General features: G+C 35.6%; 4 protein-coding genes across 5 annotated transcripts; 3 read left to right on the top strand and 1 right to left on the bottom strand.

The window, feature by feature from the left end:
* Positions 1-1149: 1149 nt before the first annotated feature.
* Positions 1150-20458, top strand: LOC120146968 (anther-specific proline-rich protein APG-like). 2 transcript variants are annotated; one of them, XM_039160452.1, is made up of 4 exons: positions 1150-1155; positions 19087-19107; positions 19340-19421; positions 19507-20458. In XM_039160452.1, the coding sequence occupies exons 2-4, from the start codon at positions 19096-19098 to the stop codon at positions 20046-20048; spliced, it is 636 nt and encodes a 211-aa protein (XP_039016383.1). In that variant the 5' UTR covers positions 1150-1155; positions 19087-19095; the 3' UTR covers positions 20049-20458. The 2 variants fall into 2 exon arrangements, with proteins under 2 accessions (XP_039016383.1, XP_039016382.1); XM_039160451.1 differs by lacking the exon at positions 1150-1155 and having other exon boundaries at positions 19003-19107.
* Positions 2921-6589, top strand: LOC120146966 (SEC14 cytosolic factor-like). Its single transcript, XM_039160443.1, has 11 exons — positions 2921-3037; positions 3152-3180; positions 4015-4098; positions 4258-4311; positions 4798-4875; positions 5044-5097; positions 5190-5249; positions 5348-5443; positions 5620-5721; positions 5800-5880; positions 5975-6589. Exons 1-11 carry the CDS (start codon positions 2983-2985, stop codon positions 6284-6286), a joined length of 1005 nt encoding a protein of 334 aa, XP_039016374.1. The 5' UTR covers positions 2921-2982; the 3' UTR covers positions 6287-6589.
* LOC120147096 (nudix hydrolase 2-like) lies at positions 8242-9750 on the top strand. Its single transcript, XM_039160548.1, has 7 exons — positions 8242-8505; positions 8597-8734; positions 8826-8903; positions 8991-9041; positions 9158-9192; positions 9359-9467; positions 9553-9750. The coding sequence occupies exons 1-7, from the start codon at positions 8260-8262 to the stop codon at positions 9748-9750; spliced, it is 855 nt and encodes a 284-aa protein (XP_039016479.1). The 5' UTR covers positions 8242-8259.
* Positions 9890-21775, bottom strand: LOC120146960 (oligopeptide transporter 3-like). Its single transcript, XM_039160434.1, has 8 exons — positions 21751-21775; positions 21544-21679; positions 12735-13257; positions 12491-12588; positions 11534-12103; positions 11197-11452; positions 10924-11106; positions 9890-10838 (listed from the first exon to the last, which is right to left on the bottom strand). The coding sequence occupies exons 2-8, from the start codon at positions 21639-21641 to the stop codon at positions 10221-10223; spliced, it is 2346 nt and encodes a 781-aa protein (XP_039016365.1). The 5' UTR covers positions 21642-21679; positions 21751-21775; the 3' UTR covers positions 9890-10220.
* Positions 21776-21908: the final 133 nt, after the last annotated feature.

Raw genomic sequence — 21908 nt, forward strand, 5'->3', positions numbered from 1 at the left:
AGGCGACGGTCAAAACCAAGCTAAACAACCCCTCAAATCCGCCTTAAATGACCAAGACGTCGGCGACGGCGGTAAAATAACTGCTAGTATCCCCAAACTCGAACCCATTCAAGCTTTTCTCTCATCTCCCCCAACCCAAATCCCAAACCCCTCACAGCCACCCAATCCTCCAATCGCCAAGAGAATTGTTCAATTCAGGCCTCCCATAAACCCTAGTAGCCACGGTGGAGGTGGGAAACAATCATTTTTCCTGTTGAATGTGTTGCGGTGGATGTGGAAAACAGGGGGACTTGACATTTTTGATTAATTTTTTATTTTTAAAAATTATTTTTTAATATTAAAAAAATATATCAGATTACATTTTTAATGAATTAACTGTCAAATTTAACTGTATGTTATGGATTGACGTATTTTGAATAATTGAATGAAATGTTAGCATCAAATTGAAATGAAATAAACGTTAGATACTAAATTAGAAACATCTTTATATATTTAAGCTTCATATTTACTAAAAAACTAAAATTAAATTAAAAGAATGAATCAATTCATAAAATAATTATAAAAAAATTATAATATCTTCTTCTTCTTTTATTGCTAACTCTATATCTTCCTTCTTCAATCGTTATTTTTGTTTATGTTATAATGAATACCGTTAGCTACCATTCTTGTTTTATTATATTTTAATTTAAAATTATTCGTTACAAGTGATAGAGACATTTTACCCTTTCTGTAATTAACGAAGGGACACAGTTATTAAGTGGGACTAAGAAGAAACTGATTAAAAAAAACTTCATCAAATTATTTAGTTGGATTTCGGTTTGAATTTATTTAATTTTGTTTATATAAAAAATGTTCAATCTATATCCGTTTTTTTTTCAGTTTAATGTCTGACGTTTATTTCGTTCAAAAAAGTCATTTCCCTTATAAGTGGTTTGATGAATTCATGGATGAATCATGAAAGTTCCAAACTCCTAATAATTTGAAAATTTGCAAAGAACCCTAGTAATTTGAAAATTTACAAGGAATCCTAATAACTTATAGTTAATCCAATTCCTTCAAAAGGTCCTTTTTCCTTATACTTGTTGAAAAACTTCATCTCCCTATCGGTGATAAGTGTCTTGATGAATTCATGGATGAAAGTTCCAAACTCTTCTGGTTTCAACATAATTTCGTCTCTCGATCATAAACATCTTAATCCCCGGCTGTCCATACAGGTATTAGTTGAAATTCTTAAAGCTTATTCCCCTTTTTGTTTATAATTTCACTGAAGTTCATGGTCTGGAAACAGGTGATCATGGCGATTTCGAGGTGCAGGAGAGAAGCTACGGGACTGAAGGAAGAAAACAGGGCGTTCATGGAAACGAGAATCCAACAACTCTCGTTGAAGTTGGAGAAGAAAGTTTTGATGGAATCGAAGCTGAATGGGTTCAATGGTTTCAGAGGAGTTCTATAAGCAATGAGGAATGTGAGCTTATTGCTTCTGATGTTGCTGCTCTACGGGGTGGTCCATTGTTGGCAAGAGTCGAGTTTTTTAAGAGGAGGGAGCGAAGGGCGTTTGTTTTTCAGATCAAGTTTGATGATATCGACGGCGAGGTTGCAGCAGAGGATGGCAGAGGAGATAAACGAGATGAAGGGGAAAGGTGGTGAGATATTGATGTATGAGTTTCGAAGATCAAAGATGACAATGGAGGAGGTGAAAGGGGAGCTGGAGAGGATAATTAGTGGTGGTGGAGTGGGAAACAGAGGTGGGGTTGAGAGAGAAAGTTAATAATTATAAATTATTATTTTATGATTTGATAATGAATTTTTTTTATTAAATTTAAATATTGTCATATATTTTATTTAAGATTTAGAAGTTACTAAAAAAATTAAGAGTTAATATATTAAAATTTTAAATATAAGACCCTAAATAAGGTATTTAATAATTTTTTTAAAATTTACAGTAATAATTTTTGTAAAAATTTACAGTGACAATGTAGTATATGTTTAAATACTTTCAACTATTTGAGAATGAATGCTTAAAGTTTAATATACGCGATGTTCGAATACAAAACTTCAAGGAATAACAATAAATCTCTTAACCAATGAAATAATTTGATTCGTACTATATATATAAATAATATAATAACATTAAAATTCAGTTTATAAAATGATTTTATTATCATTAATGTATAAAATAATAATATTTAAATATTTATAATATCTTATTTATATTTAATTAAATAAATTAGAAAAAACAATAAAAAGAAATTTCTTTTTAAAAAATTTAAAAACGATTAATCAAACCGATTCGTACAAGTAAAATCCAAATTCATTTGATTAACTTTTAGGGTAAACTACACATTTAATATCTTAACTGTCATTTTTGTTTCATTTTGGTCATCAAATTATTAGTTTTTTTTCAAGATTATATCTTATGTTAAGATTTAGTTTCATTTTGGTCACTCACTGTTAAAATTTAATAGAATTGTTGATGTAATATTTTTAAAAAAAATCAATGATAACGTAGTATTACCTTATGATGAACATCAACATCACTGTTAATTGTTTAACGTTAAGTGATCAAAATAAAATTAAAACATAATATTAAATATGATTTTGAAATAAAAAATAGTTGAATGATCAAAACATAACAAAAGCGACAGTTTATGTACTAAGTGTGTAGTTTACCCTATATTTTAATATTGGATTCAGTTTATGAAAAACCAAAACAGTGTAATAATCGTAAATCTTTAATAATATTAGATTGTTGGGGAGTCATTATACTTTTCAAATTTGATTTTCTAGTTGCAAAGTTCTTTCCTTTTCCGTTTCCGTTTTGGGTTCCTTTCCTTTTTCTAATTTGCTTTGTGTTTTTCCGAAACAAAACTGTCCAATTCATACTCAGTGGAAAAGGAAAAGAAAAACAAGAGCCGAGAATTTAGTATACAAAGACTCAAAAACACTACGATCCCCCACCATCAACAATCGTCGTGTTCTGGAATGGGAATCGGTTGTCAGGAAGCCATCATCGAGTTACAGGCATTGATGGATCCAGGTGTCTCCTCTCTCTTTCTCTCTCTCTCTCTCTCTCTCTCTCTTCTCTTTTTCTTTGAAATTGGTAGGCTCAGTCGATCCCAGAAAATTTTCTGATCTTTCTTAATCACGGCAGTCGAAGAACCCCTCAACAGAACGCTTCAGGTACACCCATTTCACCCTTTTCTTTTTCTTTCTTGTTATAGTCAGCGCCAGTCAAATGTGTTTCTTTTCCTGGTGAAAAGAAAAAAATTTCAAATTCTGCTTGATCTGCTCTTACATTCAAATTGATTTATTGCTACTACTTCAAATGTGAACTTAGTTGCCCATTCTACAACGATTTTACAATGGATCCGGTACTAGGAACAAGAATATTAAAACTCAAATCGCTACTTGTATGGAACGCGATTTAGTATGAAAGAAATTGAAACATTCTTTTGGAACTTAGGTATATAATTTTACACAAATAAGTGATTTCGAATAAATAAATAAAATTCGAAGTTTGTTAATTATTTATTTACTCAATAAATTTATAATAAACTACATATTAAATGTAAACTGGGATTGTGTGAATCAATTTGAAAAATTCCTGGGAAGATAGTGATTTCTAGTAGCAATACTTACTTCCCACCAAATGGAACTGAATCAAGTATCCTATCAGTTTTTTCCCTCTAAACTAGGAAGGCGGGCAAATAGGAATATGAATGTACTTGCACAATAATATGCCCTTTGTTTTTGTTTGCCTTAAAAAGGTATTGATGATCTGTCCATGAAGCTCTTTACTGGTTCAGTTTATGTAACTTTGTTGATATGCTTTATAAGTTTAAACATAACTAAAGTATTTTTTGTTTTGATGCATTGTTGATTCTTCCTTGTCTGCTGTCTGATAACTGCTGACTGGATGTTTTACGTTTCAATATGTTTATTTTCAACTTCACGGGATGATGATTCTGCACCGGTTTTTCAATTCTTTTCTAGTAATTGTTTCCCAACATGCAGAATGTCCATCAAGGCTTTAGACCTGAAACATTGGCGCGCTTTCTAAAAGCAAGAGAATGGAATGTTGCCAAAGCCCATAAAATGGTTAGTTAACTGGTGTTAAACCCAAAAGACATCTACCCTAGGTTCATTTTTCAGTTTGAAAAGCGGGAAACAGATAACTGCCATTTTTGTTGTGGCAGTATATTGATCATAAATGCCCCTTTTTGTATTACCAAATTGATTAATCGTATCTTGTTTCAGTTGGTGGAGTGCTTGCATTGGAGGGTGCAGAATAACATTGATGAGATATTAGCAGTAAGTTTCTGTATTCTCAGGTGTTGCAGCCTGGTTGTAACTGATTGCTTTTCTAGGTAGATTGTTTTATTGACGACTGTCTCGGCATTTTATTTTTCAAACAAGCAAACTAAATTGGAAGATTCCGACGGTTCTTTTATTGGTGATTGCAGTTTTTTAATGATCATCATTTTGTCTACATGGGTTATGTAACATTTACGATAAAATTGATTCTATAAGTTAACGTCATTGACTACTACACTTATGACATTATTACATTTTGCTAAATAATAACTTTATTTTCGCCCCGTAAGAAACAATCCTGGCCACATTCCTAATCTCTCTCTCTCAGACTTGAAAATATTATACCTATCTTCTTTTCTTTCTGCTATTGCATGCTTCAGTCTTATATTGAGTTGTTTGGTGATTCATTCTAATGTATAAGATTGGAGTAAATGGTTGTCACTATGTAATTTTGTTTTTATTGGATGTAAACTTGTTCAACAGAAACCCATTGTTCCTACGGAACTTTACAGAGCAGTGCGTGATTCACAGCTTATTGGAATGTCTGGCTACTCGAGAGACGTATGCTCATACATTTCAAATCTTATCTAGTTTATGGTGCTTACATTTTCAGTCATACTAAGTTGTGCACCATGTGGGACACAAGCACACTTGATTATAATGAATTTGTAATAGAAATAGCATTTTCTTTCACATATGTTATTTAAATTTAAAATTTTCCATTTCCAGGGGCTTCCTGTCTTTGCTATTGGCGTAGGACTTAGCACACTTGACAAAGCATCTGTAAGTTTTAGGGTAATGTGCAATAAGTATTTCATTTTTGAGCATAAGAAACTAATCTTTGGTATTTATTGCTTCTTCGATTGCTATTATAGGTTCACTACTATGTGCAGTCACATATTCAAATCAACGAATATCGGGATCGCATAATTCTGGTGAGTGATAAGAGTTGGAAGCTTGATGTTTCCAGCATTTCCTGGTTATTTGTTTGACTTTTATGCACTATTTGTTTGACTTTTATGCGTTGCTTTAGCCTTCTGCATCTAAGAAGCACGGGCGACCTATAACCACCTGTATAAAAGTGTTGGATATGACTGGTTTGAAGCTTTCAGCACTGAGCCAAATAAAGGTATCGTCTTGAGTTTTTATTTTCTGTATTTGTTATATTGGACTTGGATGGTAGGATTTGCAACCGATATGCTATATGCAATTTCCTTATTTTGAATCTCTAAAACTGATAATCCGATGTATTGCATTTTAACCTCATGGATCAGTATGACGATTAAATTCATTATTTTAAAACAGTTGATGACAATCATCTCCACAATTGATGACTTGAATTACCCAGAGAAGACAAATACATACTACGTTGTTAACGTGCCATATGTTTTCTCTGCTTGTTGGAAGGTAAGCCTTTGAATATGTATTCCATTACCCAATAAATGGTTTTGGCATCGATTGATTCAACTGTTGAATTCTTAGCAGGTCGTCAAGCCCCTCTTGCAAGAGAGAACAAGGAAAAAAATTCAAGTTTTGCCAGGTTGCGGTCGAGATGAACTATTGAAGGTAAGATTGAATCATGAGGTTAAAACACCATTTCACTGCCACTTTACTGCTTCAAGAATACTGATTTTGTTGGTGGAATATTTTATTTTTATAGATAATGGATCTCGAGTCGCTGCCACATTTCTGTAGAAAAGAAGGGTCCGGGTCATCACGCCATTCTGAAAACGAAAACTGCTATTCGCTGGATCATCCTTTTCACCAACAGCTCTACAACTACATAAAGCAGCAATCTTTGCTCACCGAACCCTCTCGACCAATCAAACAGGGATCTTTTCACGTGGATCTACCCGAGCCGGCTGCTGAAGGAACAGAGATTGCTAAAACTCTGGAATCAGAGTTGCAAAAGATCGACAAGGGAAACGAGCTGTCAAAATCCGTCAGTGGCATCAAAATAGACGATGACTGATCCCGTAGTGCCTCTACAAGCATTGTACAACTCGACTAGTGATTCGTAATCAGAACCGGCATCAAGCACACGTATGTGTCAGCCTCGTTAGAAGATGACTGCGGTTCAACTTGGACCGTTCCCGTTATAGTAGGATATAAAGGAAAGAGTAATACACCTGGCTCACATCATCTTTTAGGTTAGTTTTAGTAAGACAGTGCACGTATGTGTGTGTGTATGGTGATTGAAGTTCATCCTCAACTGAGTTGAAGTAGGAATAGCATTGTATTAATATTGAGTTTAACGATTTTTTACGTAATAATAATATTACTTGAACAGAAGAAAAAGGGATAATTTCCATCCACGTGCATAAATAAACTCGTCAGATTCAATCCTTGCATATTCATGCGGTGTGTGTTTTTCCATTAATAATTTATGTATTTTTTTATTTTCCATTAATAATTTAATTTCGTATTTTTGAAGTTTTATAATTTTACGCTTTTAGAATAGGCTATGAATGATTCAAAGCATAATTTCTTTTCAAAGTCCAATGGAATTACGGAAAAGATCTTCAGGTAAATGTATATATTCTGGATAAGTTTGGAGATCAATTCGCACATGAGACTACATTTTCTCAAGACTACTCTAGTGCTACTTGAATTATTCATAAATTATGAATTTAGTCCACTTATTTTAATTTAGAGTAAACTACACTCATAACCACTTAATTATGAGGGATTTTAATTTGATCACCGATCTTTTAATTTGGTCAATTAAATTATTTAATTATTTGAATGATGTCAATCAAGTCACCAGTCATTAACATTTGATGGAGGATTGACATGATAATTAATAAATTAGTATAATTATACATTTAGTCTTCACTGCTTACACATTCTATCAATTTGGTCCTAATTTTAATTTAATTCAAAAAAATTAATCCTTCAATTAGATAGTGGCATGTTTCATCAACAACATTTGTTATGACAAAAAAAATTGACCCTATAGGGTCAGGTTAGAACCCGTTAGGTGCATTCCTAGGCTTAACGGCTAAGCGTTGGACCCTTTTACATGGCAAGTCAAAACATATAGTAATTCGAAAATATTTTTTAAGACTATTTACCAATTTGATACAGAATTAAGTTGACGAACCAATTTGAGATAAAAATATCAAGCTAAGTATCATTTTATATAATAAACCCAAAAAAGAAAAGTGAAAGAGTGCAACGTGTACGTGGAGTGAGGGTTTAGTTGGAGTAGGAACGGATCAACCCTGAATTATTTTCTTTCTAGGTTTGGTTAAAAGTAAAATGCATGTTCCATGGGAAATTTTGCATGCATCGCCCTTGGTCATTGTTTATCTTCCATTGTCGACTGACCTAATCAATGTTTGGACCTATATGGCTATATGTTATTTTAAACCTGCAATCAAGAATGGACGTAAGATTTTATGTCAATGATAAACTTATAAAAATTTTAAGGAATAAAAACATATTATTAATAAAAAGTATCAAGAAAAAATATAAACTATACGATAATTTGAAATTTTCATAATCACGCCCTTATCTCGATGCATCACTATGTGCAATGGCATCATGCCCATTTCACATTTAAATTTCAAAGTCAACGCCAATTTTTTTTTTAAAAAAAAGAAAGATTCTAATTGTTATCAACGTTAAAACACGTCGGTCCAAACTTAACCAACATAACCATTATCGTATTCGTTCACATTATATTGTTATGAACTTATGATACTAAATTAATACGGTTGCTACCACTATAAGTAATGATCCTGATCTTAACTCCTGGCCCTGCATTCATTACCTTGGCCTCCTGCATTCTCTCCGATCGATCCGAACATAAGGTAGAGGTGTTCATAAGTCGGACTAGACCGGACGAATGTTTGGCATCGACATCATTCATGATTATACGAGTTTGACTTAATCTCAAACATGTTTGATCTTTTTTTCAGGCAACAAGATTCAGAAACAGCCATGTCTGCATCACTGAATTCGACTCCTACATATGAAAATGAAGAAGGGACTCTAGATTTTAAACTACTGAATGCGGTGAACGATAGGTACGGAGGAGTCGTCGTTGAAGTGACTCTAGCTATGGACTCTGCCCTCTTTGCTTCTCTTCTAAGAGCTTTGATCGCGCGGTGGCAGCACCAGGGTAAAAGAGGTGTGTGGATCAAGTTGCCTATTCAGCACGTTAATCTTGTTGAAGCTGCTGTCAAGGTGATATTATTGTCATTTGGAGCCTAATTATTGAATTCCGTATGTATAACTGAACCGCATTTTATGTTTAATACTGTATTTGCTGCTCCAGGAAGGATGTTGGTATCACCATGCTGAGCCAAATTATTTGATGCTTGTTTGTTGGATTCCTCAAGGGCCACACACTCTTCCGGCAAACGCCTCGCATCGAATCGGCATTGGCGCTTTTGTAATGAACGAAAACAGAGAGGTACGTTCCCATTTCCATGCACCTTGAAGATGGTTTATATGATACATATGCTCGAACCAGCCTGCAATTCTCCCTGCACTGTTGTTCTTAGGTTCTAGTGGTTCAAGAGAATATTGGACGGTTTCGAGGGACCGGAGTGTGGAAGTTCCCTACGGGAGTAGTGAACGAGGTACTCTTATCACCATCGCCGTAGATATAATACCGTGGTGGATGTATATACTCGTTGTTGAGCAATATATTTCAATTTCGTCTCCAGGGTGAAGATCTCTGTGCAGCTGCAGTTAGAGAAGTCAAAGAAGAGACAGCTGTAAGTGCTAATAAGTAGAAAATATTCAGTTCATATACACAAACTATTGAACCTTGTCAATCTGAGACGCTTACAGATGGTTTTCAATTAATATATTCGTTGTTTTTCCAATTCAGATCGACACAAGATTCATTGAAGTACTAGCATTCAGGTATGAAATCTGTGTAATCATCACTAATCGTAAGTCATAACCGAAACACAAGCATGTGTCTAAGAACAACATCATTCACTTTCTGCACCTCAAAGAAACACTAGGAGCAGGATGCATTTTATATACATATATATATATATATATTCGTGTTTCATGTCGTTTACAGACAAAGCCACAAGGTATTCTTCGAAAAGTCGGATATATTCTTCCTTTGTCTGTTGGAACCACTTTCTTCCGAAATCCAGAAGCAGGAATCTGAGATAGAGGCAGCTAAGGTAACTCCCAGTCCAAGTGATAACAATGAATCAAGTTTTCTTTTTCTTTTAAGGGTGTCTTGTTCATCTCCACTACTTTATGCAGTGGATGCCATTTGAAGAATATGCAGCGCAGCCGTTCGTCCAGAAACACGAGCTCTTTAAATGCAGCGTCGACATATGCTTAGCAAAGAAAGATGGGAACTATTCTGGCTTCTCTCCAGTGCCAACCTCAACCGCATTCTCCGACGAAATGAACTACATGTACTTCAATACTCATGACCTCAATGGCCATCATTCATAAAACAAAATTCTTTGGTTCAGATCATGTCACAGCCATCATTCAATAAAGATTCATTAGTTGTAATAAATTATGTATCTGTGATACATATATATATATATATATTGGAACCGGGACCGGGACCGGGACCAAGACAGGGAGATAGCAGGAATTAATAGCTTCATATTATTCTTCATTCATCAAGCTAGCTAGCAACAACCATATCAGAATCGTAAATAAAAAGCAAATTTCTGCTATATATCAGGCAAACAGACAAAGAAAAACATTAATTACCTCCTCTTCAAATGATGATCGGATCATCGGAACAAAGCGTAAGCGTTACTTTACAGCTTAGATTATATATAGTAAAACTCTGCGACGTACGTAAGTCTGTAATATAACATGTTACAAAACTAAACCATTTCTGCTTTGCATTCCGGATCTTCATTCATCGTTGTCCTGTTTCTTGTTGCTGTGCATGTGGTCGATTTGGTCTATTTAAAAACCGGACATCCTTCAACCGAGATACCTGGGGCTGTCGGACAGCTTGCAAGAGGACAATGATCAACCTTAGTTCCCCACCATTTCAAGTCATGACCCTCGTTTTGTAAAGCGAAGAACAGTAAAACGCCCATGAAAGCTGTTCCGGCATCTAATGCTGCAGATAGAACATAGTTATATTTCTGCCACCACCGCTTGTGGTACTTGAACACAAAGTAGTTGAAGATGGTTCCGGTGACAAGCCAACTCGCAATGTTGGTGGGAGTTGCAGGTGGCATTCCGGCAAAACCATAAGATATAACCGGGATGTTAATCAAGGGGATCCATTTCTTTTCAGGGTAAATCTTGCTCAAAACCCAAACAGGAACCGGCAACACCGCTCCAATAAGGAACAACCAAACTAAGTTACGGTACATCCCTCCTGGTCCGAAAAGCCTCTTCGGTCCAATTAAGCCCCATATAACAGAGGCGTCGAACGTGACACGGTATTTAGGACAAGTCCATGGGCTATCAGGATGCGTCCCTTCAATATCGCAGATGTCTTGAATGCCATCTAACATCCACCAAGCAACTCCAAGGTTGACAACACCTGCTACTACAGTTCCCACAAGCTGGGAAAACATAAAAACAACTATTCTTTATTAAAGTTTCAATAGTTTTCTAAGATAACTAAAAGCTCAATGGCAGAAAGTGTACCTGAGCCGTGTACATGCAGCGCGGTGGGATTTTCATGTAGTGCCCAAGTTTGAGATCAGACAAGAAAGAAAGAGCATGAACCGTGCTGATCCGCCCATAAATCTTGAAGAGCAGGTTTGCGATGGGCTTTCCGGGCAAGACATAACCAATCATGAACTGTGCTATAATGTCATAGCCAGGTTGCTGCAAGTAGAAATGTTGTTAGAAACTAGTTAATGAAGTCACCATTGCATGCAAGTAAGTAACTACAACAGACAGCATAGCATACTTTACCTGGTTCGTAGTTGCCTGAATGACTCCGATCGGAAGGGTGACAATCCAGGCCAAACCAAAGGCAAACAGCATACCCCACCATGGCAGCTGTACCTCTTTCTTATATACAAAGGACATCAAAAGCGACAGAGCAATACTTCCGATTAATAAAATGTAAAACCACCATTCAGGAACTTGTTTGTACTTCTTCATCAACTTTGCATGGATGTCCAACTTCACATTCTTCATTGCCGATCTGCTCTGCCTCAGAATATCCCTACGCAAAACAAAACCGAGAGTTAACTTCGTCTTTCGACGTGATCACAATCAAAAAAGTCTTAAACCAGTAAAACTGTACCTGCCATTAAACAATGCCACATGAGTGAGGGTTGCAGTGAACCGAGCAAACCCCGACCCAATCGATAAGGCAAAAAGAGGGCTAAGGTAGAGTTTGCCATAACTGTTATATGCAGGGATATTTAGCTGATACTGCGGTGTCAAGATCTTAGTTGTATCATATTTATGCCCACTGGAAGTAAACAACTGGTTAGAGAATATAGGGAATTTCTGAGCATCGAAGGTGTTATACTTCCAATAACAAACAGGAACAATGATGTAGATGAACATGATAAAGCCTATCCCAACATTGACAATCGACGACCAAGGAGCAACCAGTGGACTGCCATGGTAAGCCGATATCCCGGCCCAGTCAAGGGTGAATGCACCAACACCGAGTCCATGGTATCCGGACCCTATTTGCTGAGCAGTGATACTATGTGGCCATGCCCAACACACCCACGAGAAGAATGTCAATATCGGGAATAAATAGCCTGGCAAAGCATAATAGGCAAAGCTTGCCAACATTACAGCTAGAAAGAATTGCATCCGAGTCAATCCCTTCTTTTTCTCGTCCCTCTCATGGAGTGCTCTGAGAATAAAACATAAAAAAAATGTAAAACTACTGTAAGGCATGAAGCATCCATCAGCTTCAGAATATAATCAAAACATGTCAATATATACTTGTACTGTTCTTGGTATTATATGTCTCATCATTGTGCAATTATATATCCACACATATGAAGTTAAATCTTCCAAGCATCAAACACAAGCAATTGAAATGATTAAGCTTTTTGCTACTGTGAGAACAAATGAGAGGTTTTTGTTCTCACGGGACCCTTTGGACCAAAAAGTCTTCAGGATTCTAAAAATTCCAACTTTTTTCTTTGTCCTTTCCAAGAAAATTCCTATGGACCAATTCACAAAATGATGATAATGAAGGGTGAAAAAGGAAGGGCAATGGTGTGAAAACACTGACCTAAACAGAGAAACCTGAGCCAAGTTTGATGGCCACCACATTTCTGCAGGATCAACCAGGTACCTCCTAAGCATACCAGCCCATCCATATCCCAAAATCTGCATATAATCAACAGTCAAAGTCTCAAAGATTCAATAAAAAAAATCAATTTTAAATCAACTTCAAAAGAAAGTGAGAAGACCCAAGTTCTCAACATAAATAAAATAATAAAAGTAGTAGCAAAAACAAGTGTTGTGCAAAATACCTGAGTAGTCAAGACAATAAGGACTCCACAGAGGAAATTCAAGCTCTGTTTATAATAAGCTTTCATGACAGTTATGGCACCAATGGAATAAGCATCGCCTCCACCAAAAGACACCCCACAATTGGCGAAGATGGTGATGATAACATGCTCCTTGATGTTGAACGGCCCGGGGTTCAAGCTGAATCGCCACCCGAGGAGGCTATACTCGGTGATCGGAAGAGTCCTGGCCATGAACTTGCCAATGGGCAAGGCGGAGATTTGCATAAGGATTGCGGAGATGGTGAGTGGCTGCGTACGGTAGGTGAAGAAAGTGTTAAGGAAGATTAGGAGGATGCATGATGTCAAACCGAGGAACCAGGCACGGAAAGTCATGACGGGGAGGGAAGGGTCGTCGGTTTCGGGCACCACCAGCGCCACCTCCTCCACCGGACTCCTTTCTTCGTTCTCGGTGGTTTCTTCCCCATTTGGTTTCTCGGGATCCGTATGGGTCTTTGTCGCCATTGAAGCTGGGGAAAGAATGAAACTTCAAAGAGAGAGTGAGAGATTCAGTGGCGTAAGTAGGTAAGAAAGACAAGAAAGTCTCAACTCTCAACTCTAAGGTTTGGTTTTCATGTTGGAAAAAAGTGACGATAAATGCATGCTTAATAATAGGCAGGAAGATGTGCCTGTGGGGGCACGGGAACCTAAGAAAGAGAGTGGAAGACATACATATTATGACAAAATTGTCCCTTCTTCTCATTTTATTCACCCATTTATTTTCGCGATCCTGTTTTGATATTTAATTATTATTTTTTAAAATTTATATTTAATATTATATTTTAATTTTATTTTCGCCGTTCGTCATTAAAAAATTAACGATAATGCTAAAGTGATACATGAGGCAATATTATGTCGGCATCGGAAAAAAACATAAAAATTATTATGTCAGTAATTTTATTTATTTTTTAACAGTTATTGATCATAACGGAATTAAAACTTAATATTATATATAATTTTAAAAGAGTTAATTAAATGACAAAACAAAATCGTAAAAATAGATGGATTTATAATTTAACCTTCAATTAATTGAGAAATACATTATGTTTGATTATTTTTGTTTAGTAAATAGTAAGTATTATTTAAAAATATATTTTAACTCTACAACGGTAATATTTATAAAGATTTATGTTATAGTTTTTCTTATATAAAATTAAGATATGGTATTTTAAAATATATCAAAACGAAATCGTTGATTCACCTCAAATAGTAAAAGAAATTGTTGTTCTTCTTGAGACATTGAGTTCGAGCAACTAAGTCTGCAAGATATGTAATCACCTCAGACTAATATATATATGTATATGATAGGATACACAAATGTAAAACCGTTTGATGAGTGAAAATGAATAGTTAAAATTAACAGTAGAAAATAAGAATATATTAACAAGACAAAAAAGATAAAAAATTAATTTCAGTCATTTATTTTCACTCATCCAATGATCATATATATATATAAAACTAAAAAAAATTTACATTATATATATATATATATAATATTCTACTTCTTTATTTATATATATCTATTATTCCATTTCCATGTCTTCTATTCCATAAATGTTATTAATTCCGTAAAGAAAGAGCTTTATTCCTATTCCATCCATGTACTATTCCATTAATGAGTTTAAATTAACAACCTTTCACTACTCAGCAAAGCGATTTCTTTGGAAAGATACCTTCATAATTCCATTACTTAAATTTGGATTATCTTCTTTAGAGGGCAATTTTAAAATTTTAATTATTGATAAAAAGTTTATGAAACTTTTGAGGGTGAAATGATGATCTATGTCCCTTTATGTTTTCTTTGGGACGTCTAAGGTCAAAAACTATAACAGATGTATATTAATTTGATCTTTTATTTTTATAATGTTAATAATCATTTCAAATACTAATAATATTACAAAATAGAATGATTGAATTATCCCAAATTGAGATAAAAGGATTCAATTTAGATTCAAACATTGTAGAAGGACCGAAACTAGAATTTGACCTTCGATAGCTTTTTATGCTTATCCAATTATTTGCTTGTGTAATTTTATAATTGACTTAGCTTTCCTTTGCGAAGATTTCACCCTTTTTCTGGTATGGAGAATATTTACATTTTTATTATTGAACTCACTAGGAAGAATAATACTCTTTTTTTATTATTGAAATCACTGAATGATTTCGAAATATATGTATATTTAAAGTTTGGGGTACCAAAATGTACATTTACCCAGATGTATAAGATTAGACATATTAATACATGCTTCGCATTACAACTAGTAATTAACTAACTAAAACAACTAGGAATCAAATCATAATAGGAGGAATACCAATAAGATTCTTCTGTTTTCAACTTAAAATAGGAATTGGAGGATTAATTGGTAAATATATTTTTGCAGCACTTAATGTGATTTATCCAATAATCAATTAAAAAGTGAAATTAATGGAATTTGGGACTAGTGGAAGAGGGTTTCTTTTGGCGTGTGAGTGTCACGTTCCTTTTGGCGTCTGACACACTTTCTTCACCTTCTGCCCTAAACCCAAGTTGTCTTTACATGTGGTTTACATGTCCGGGACCCACACTCTACGCTCCACGTCGGGTGCTGCATTGACATGGTGCTGACGTGACGGATAGCGCCGTCACTGATGTCAGTTTGGCGCCGTTATCTTCCCAACAGGCTATGGCCACGTAGGACAACAGGCAGGCGGCCTGCTCATGTCCTGTAAGAAAAAGGAAGGAAAACCACTTGGCGTTAACAAAAACGCCGTGAAAAGATGAATACACTTGGCACTCGTAATATGATTGGCACTCCAACTCCAACGACCCAAATTCGAAGTGTTGAAAGAGATTTGCTTAAACCTCCTCCATCCATTCATCCATTCTTTGCTTGAGAATCATGATCTTGTATATATTCACCTCATTATATGTACAGTTATGTACAGTGTGAAATTCACCTTTAGATCATGATAGGCACACTTTCACCCTAAAATATTGTATAAGAAAATGCTTAATTTGAATTAAATTTAAATTGATAAGAATACAAAGTATCATTAAACCATAAATTTTAAGCGAAGATCTTTATGTCAAATGATACTTCACAAACTTCTTCTGAAAGAGTTGAAAATCTTCCAGCTCTATTATTTAATATTTCTTTACTAAATTCCTAAATGTAAACTCTTAACATAATATTTTAACACTTACATACTCTTATATTGTATAATATTTAACTTTTCTTATGATATAAATTACATAACATAGAAAAGAAAAGAAATTTGATAATTATAAATCTGAAAACAAGTCGAATCAAGTATAAGCTTTGTATTGAACTTGAGTTTCATTCATAATTTAAATGACTCTGACTTCAAGTCCGACTTCTTTTGTCTAGACATACTTTTTTTAATCTAATAATTATCTATGATTTTTTTAAAAAAAATTGATGAATTTTTTATTTTTAAAAAATAATCTGACTCAGAGTAAGTCTATCATGTCATTCGTGTGTGTATATATATATAATTGTTATGTAAGGATTGTGTTATAATATAATGCGGTGGTGCTATTAACTATACAATAGTTTCTGCTTCTAGTAGTTGTTGTACAGTGCAATTGGTGGTAGGGTAGAGAGAGAAGACCTAGGGTAGGGTGGAGGTGAATCCACGAAGCACCGGACGGAGGACTGCACACCAATCGCCGATCGTTTTCCGTTGTGGAGGGACCCTTCACCCCCTCCCCTTTTTTATGTTGCCGAGTCCTCCATTCGAGTTGACCTCCAACGGAGCTTTCTATCTTATGCCTAACGCCACTCCCAACTTCGACCAATCAAACTAACTACAAGTGTGTGGCATCACATGACTCGCAATAGATAAACTTATGTACATTGTTTAATCTTATCTTTTACGATACATTAACGTACGTACGTGCAAAAGCTAGTACCCCCCTCGAACACTAGTTAAGGCATCTTAGTGCAAAAGAGTGAAGGGCCTCGACAAACTCACCTGTCACCACACTAAGTCCATAGAAAGTGGGACAATCTTCGATCTCTCCATCAATAGTGATGGCTGAGCAGCACCATGATCAGTTTGGTCATCCAAAGTGATCCATTAAAGTAAGACATCTTACCAGTTACTCCTCGGATCGATGCGCCAAACACACTTTATGTTGAAGTGTAATTATTCATAACAGTTGTTCTGTACCCAACACTTTAATGCCTATACAAATCAAGGCCAATGGATTACTAGGGCTGTTAATTTAGAATCTTTAAACGGCTCCCTCTATCATTCTTATGATCGACTATATGACCACCTAACCGCGCTGCTTTACCTATCGTGTTCGTGTGATAGACTCAGTTCAGGTTCGAGCCTTGTATGAGAGCATAAAGCAAGTGCTCACTTAATGGATCCGTGGTCCAGTCTGATACCCCATTTTGGTACTTGTTTCTTACAAGTTGATGACAGCCCAACTAGCGTGCTGTTTTGTTCTCAGAGCTTTTCAGAGTCACTATATTATCAGTCTTTAGTACATGCAACATGCACAATATCTTCTGCTCTGAACTCCAAACACCAACAGGTGAGCCTGCCTTTTAAAGGCTCTGATTAATCCATAATCTAACCGAACATGTGTATATTCTTGGAGAAATCAATTACTAGTGATAGAGGTAGCAACAAGGGGGTCTAATTAAGATGAGTGGCTCATGCATGCAGACTGAGAGTATATGCACCATATGTGGAAATCCAAGCATGCGTTAATTTTGGAAAGTTCCTGGACGATAATTCGTCAAACATCCATGTACTTGGCATAGTTTGGATACTTTGTAAGGAATGCCGCAAGTGGCATCCCGAAGGTCCATGTATCCAGACAAAAGCATTTCGTTCCCACTGATGACATGCACTCTGGGAAGAAAATGTGTTGCAATTGGTGTGAAGGCAGAGGATGGTGCAAAAGGCTGCTCCGGTCATGGGTGGATCTGCTGGTATTGTACTGCTTCTACTGTCGTGGCTTCGTGTAATGGTTCTGTCAGCTCTTCTTGTGGAAGATGCAGCGGAGAAAACTGGTCCTCGCCATCTTGCACAGTGTCACGTATTGGTAGGGGCAAATCCAACATATCCATAAATATCTTTGTGGGCGGATACATGGACGTTAAAAACATAAAATTTTTAAATGAGTTGAACACATAAAAGTTTTGAATGAGATGGATATATAAAATTTCAGATAAACATTATCAGTAATATAAGAAATTAATCGAATAAAATTTTAGACTTGAGGGCATATATAAGAAGTTGTGAATCGGTTACTGCATATCGGAGAAGTGAGAAATATAAATCCTACATAAAAAAAGATTAAAATTTATTAACCAGGACTCTCTATTATACGTATTTTTTGAGAGTAAGATAATTACCTATCGACGGTAGTAGGATTTCATATTAAGGGATTAATTTTATAAAAAAAATTGTCTAGGATTTTATATTAGAGGAATGAATTTATAAAATATTAAAAAATAAAATTTATAAAATTTTAGAAGAGATAAAAATATGTTATCAGTAGAAATTACATATAAAAAATTCTGTCTACCCATTCCTTTCTCCCTGGATTTTGAATTTTGATGTCTCATTTCCAATGGATGGGGACCATGTAAACGTCATATTCACTCATTTTCCAATATTTTACCACGACTAAGGTTTCGTGGGAATCCATCGACCATAGTTATACCTAACATCAAACATTAACTTTGTCAATCAATCTAATAAATCTTTTCTACAATATTTAAAATATTTATATACAATTTAAATTTATAAACAAAAAGATCACATATAAATATATAATATCACAATATACATATAAAAACCATATTAATCAATTTAAATTATTACATTTTAAATTTTGTAACATAACATCTGAAATAAATATTTTAAAATTTTAAAAAAAATTCTAAATTATTAAATAATAAATTATTTTTTAAAAATAACTTTAAAAAATAAAATCAATTATTATTATTTTTAAATAGTTTAGAATGATTATAAGGTAATATCTGATTATCTGTTCAAAAACTTTTTTAGTCATCGATAACATACAATCGAAAACATAACATACAATTTCTTTAATAAAAAAATAATATTATCTTTAATCAGCTAAATGATCTAATATTAAATGACTAACACATGATAAAAAGAAATTGTATGTAGGTTGGACCCTACCAAGGACAAGTAATTAAAAATATTAAATTATATGGTTATGTGGAGTCAGGGATCTCTCTTTCCATTTGGTGTTGTTTCACTTTCAAATTATATCACCATTTAATTCCTCCTTGTATCTCTTCAATTGAAATCCCAGATTTCTCAGTTCCAAGCTATGGCGGACAAGGTTTCTTCAATCTTATCCCTTTCTTTCTTTGTAATTTGTAAATTGTCACGAAAATCCCAGATTCCTCTTTCTTTCTTACATGTCAGAACCTGAATCTTGTAGTTGTTCTTTCCATTTATCTGCTAATGATGATATTGGAATTATTTGTTTTTTCTACGCAAATCCACTAATCTAATAGTCTAATATATATATATATATATATATATATATATATATATGTGTACGGATATAGGTGACAATAATGGTGCTGAAGGTGGACCTTCAGTGCTGCCGCTGCTACAAGAAGGTTAAGAAAATACTCTCTAAATTCCCTCGTGAGTTTCTGTTCTTGAATTCTTGTGTTTTTGTAAGATATTTTTATGTTCTTTTATGATTCAAGTTAAATTTGATTATGGGAAGAGATACGAGATCAGATTTACGACGAGAAGGCCAAAACAGTGACGATTAAAGTGGTATGTTGCAATCCTGAGAAGCTTAGAGACAAGCTATGCTGCAAAGGTGGCGGATCCATCAAGAGCATTGAGATCAAGCCACCTCCGAAACCACCTACACCTACACCAGCACCTGCACCCACACCAAAACCAAAGCCAGAACCGACACCAAAACCAACACCGGCACCAACTCCAACACCAGCTCCTCCAGCACCGATACCAAAACCAACACCGGCACCAGCACCAATACCGACACCGAAACCTACACCAACACCGGCGCCAACACCGATACCGACACCGGCGCCAGCATATCCGCCCATGGGATGTTGTTGCACGGAATGTTACCATGGCAGAGGTGGGGGGCCTTGCTATTATGGTGGACCACCTCCTCCACTCCCACGCCCATGTTATGTGACTTACGGTAGGCCAGTTTACGACAATTGGACCAGCGGCGGGTATAACTCGTACTGTTATTGCGACGAAAATCCACAAGGTTGCTCAATCATGTAACGTCCACTGCTGACCAGATCGAAAAGCATGCCCTATTGCCTGTTCGATGATTCGGTAAACAAATGTTAAAGGCGAACATCACCTTGGGACCTGTTCTAAAACCGAACTTGATCTTCTCAATAAGTTCCTGTAACTCTTTTGGGCTCAAAATTTTAGCACTAAGGTTCGGACCAAATAGGATGTGTCGATGCAAGCGTTACCAAAAGTTTGGGTTTGCAGTGAGTTGTGATGTTTGAAATGGATTGTGTTGACTTGTCTTTTGAATTTTGTCATTTGTGGAAAATGTTATTGTTTCCGGCTTTCCGTTTTACAAACTGGAAAAAGACCATTATTAGAAAGTACCCAGAATTTTGTATAGAAATGTTGTAGCAACTCGGTCTGGTCCATTGAAAAATCACTTGAAGCATTAGACTCGATTGTAATCTGTGAAGCACGGGCACGGCAATCCAATGCCGTTTTAAGTACCCAATACGATTTTGGGACGGGTACAGGTCGGGTACAATTTGAGTATGTGTCAAGAATGTTCCGTGTTGAAAGGGTACAACTAAAGTAAGTTGGATGCGTCTGAGAGATTTATGTGGACGTATCGAAAATAATGTTTGATCTTCACACACGTACTCAGAGTTATCTATGATTGATGAGCGGAGATAACTGAGAATCAATCTCGCACTTCCATTATGATATTATACTGAATAACCCAAACAATCCCCATTGAACACAGAGGGATCCAAGACTTCTGGCAGATGGTTCACGCTACACAAATGATGTGTTATGTTCGTTTATGTTCACGAACAAACTCGTTTATAAACTTGTTTATTCGGTTCTCCATTTTTTCTCTTTTTTTTTTAATATTTTTTATGAAGACAAATACAACTTTATTCATTGTAATCATCATTTATATCCCATATTAAGGCCAGCCGCCAGCCATCGCATGCACATTGAAATGGAAAGGAAAGAATGGTTGAGTACCTGCTGCGAAAAGCAATCCATCATATAAAATTCCACACAAATTCCACGTGTCACCAATCAATTGTGTTGTTACCCCTTAGCCCTTTAGGTCCTACGCTGCGTGCCTAAATCATAAGGCTGTCTGTTGAATCCTCCATCTCTGCTCTTATTTCCTTTTCAAAATCATTTCTACAATTCAGAGCTCAGTTCAGATCATAAGCTATGGCCAAGAAGGTTCCTTTAATCTCATCTCTTTGTAATTTATGTGTAAATTGTAATACATTTTGTTTAATCTGCCCGCCTTTCGTGTGTATGGATGTAGGTGACTATAATGGTGCTTAAGGTGGACCTTCAGTGCTGCAAATGCTACAAGAATGCGAAGAAAGTGCTCTGCAAATTCCCTCGTGAGTTTCTCTTGTTTGATTTTCGTGTTTATTTTTTTTGGTAATTGCAAAAGTTGTATGATGATTGAGCGAGAAATGTTTTAACTTGATGTTTTTTATGACGTGTTTTGCTAACAAGAGAAATACTAGACCAAATTTACGACAACAAGGCAGACACGGTGGCGATTAAGGTGGTATGCTGCGATCCTGAGAGGCTTCGGGACAAGTTATGCTGCAAGGGCAGCGGATCCATCAAGAGCATTGAGATCAAACCACCGACACTCGAAAAGCCCAAAGCCCCTGAAAAACCCGAAGTCCCCGAAAAGCCTAAAGAGCTCGAAAACCCAAAGAATCTGAATAGCTAAAGGAACCCGAGAAGCCGAAAGCACCCGAAAAGCCCAAAGTACCCGAAAAGCCCAAAGCTCCCTAAAAGTCGAAGGAGGCTTTTTTGGCCCAATAAGGATAAAGTGTTTTTATTTAGCCCATTAGGGCATCTCGATTTATATTTTGGGATATACGATATTTTCTA

This window comes from Hibiscus syriacus, unplaced genomic scaffold (genome assembly GCF_006381635.1).
Source record: "Hibiscus syriacus cultivar Baekdansim isolate YM2019G1 unplaced genomic scaffold, ASM638163v2 tig00110933_pilon, whole genome shotgun sequence".
NCBI lineage: Eukaryota > Viridiplantae > Streptophyta > Magnoliopsida > Malvales > Malvaceae > Hibiscus > Hibiscus syriacus.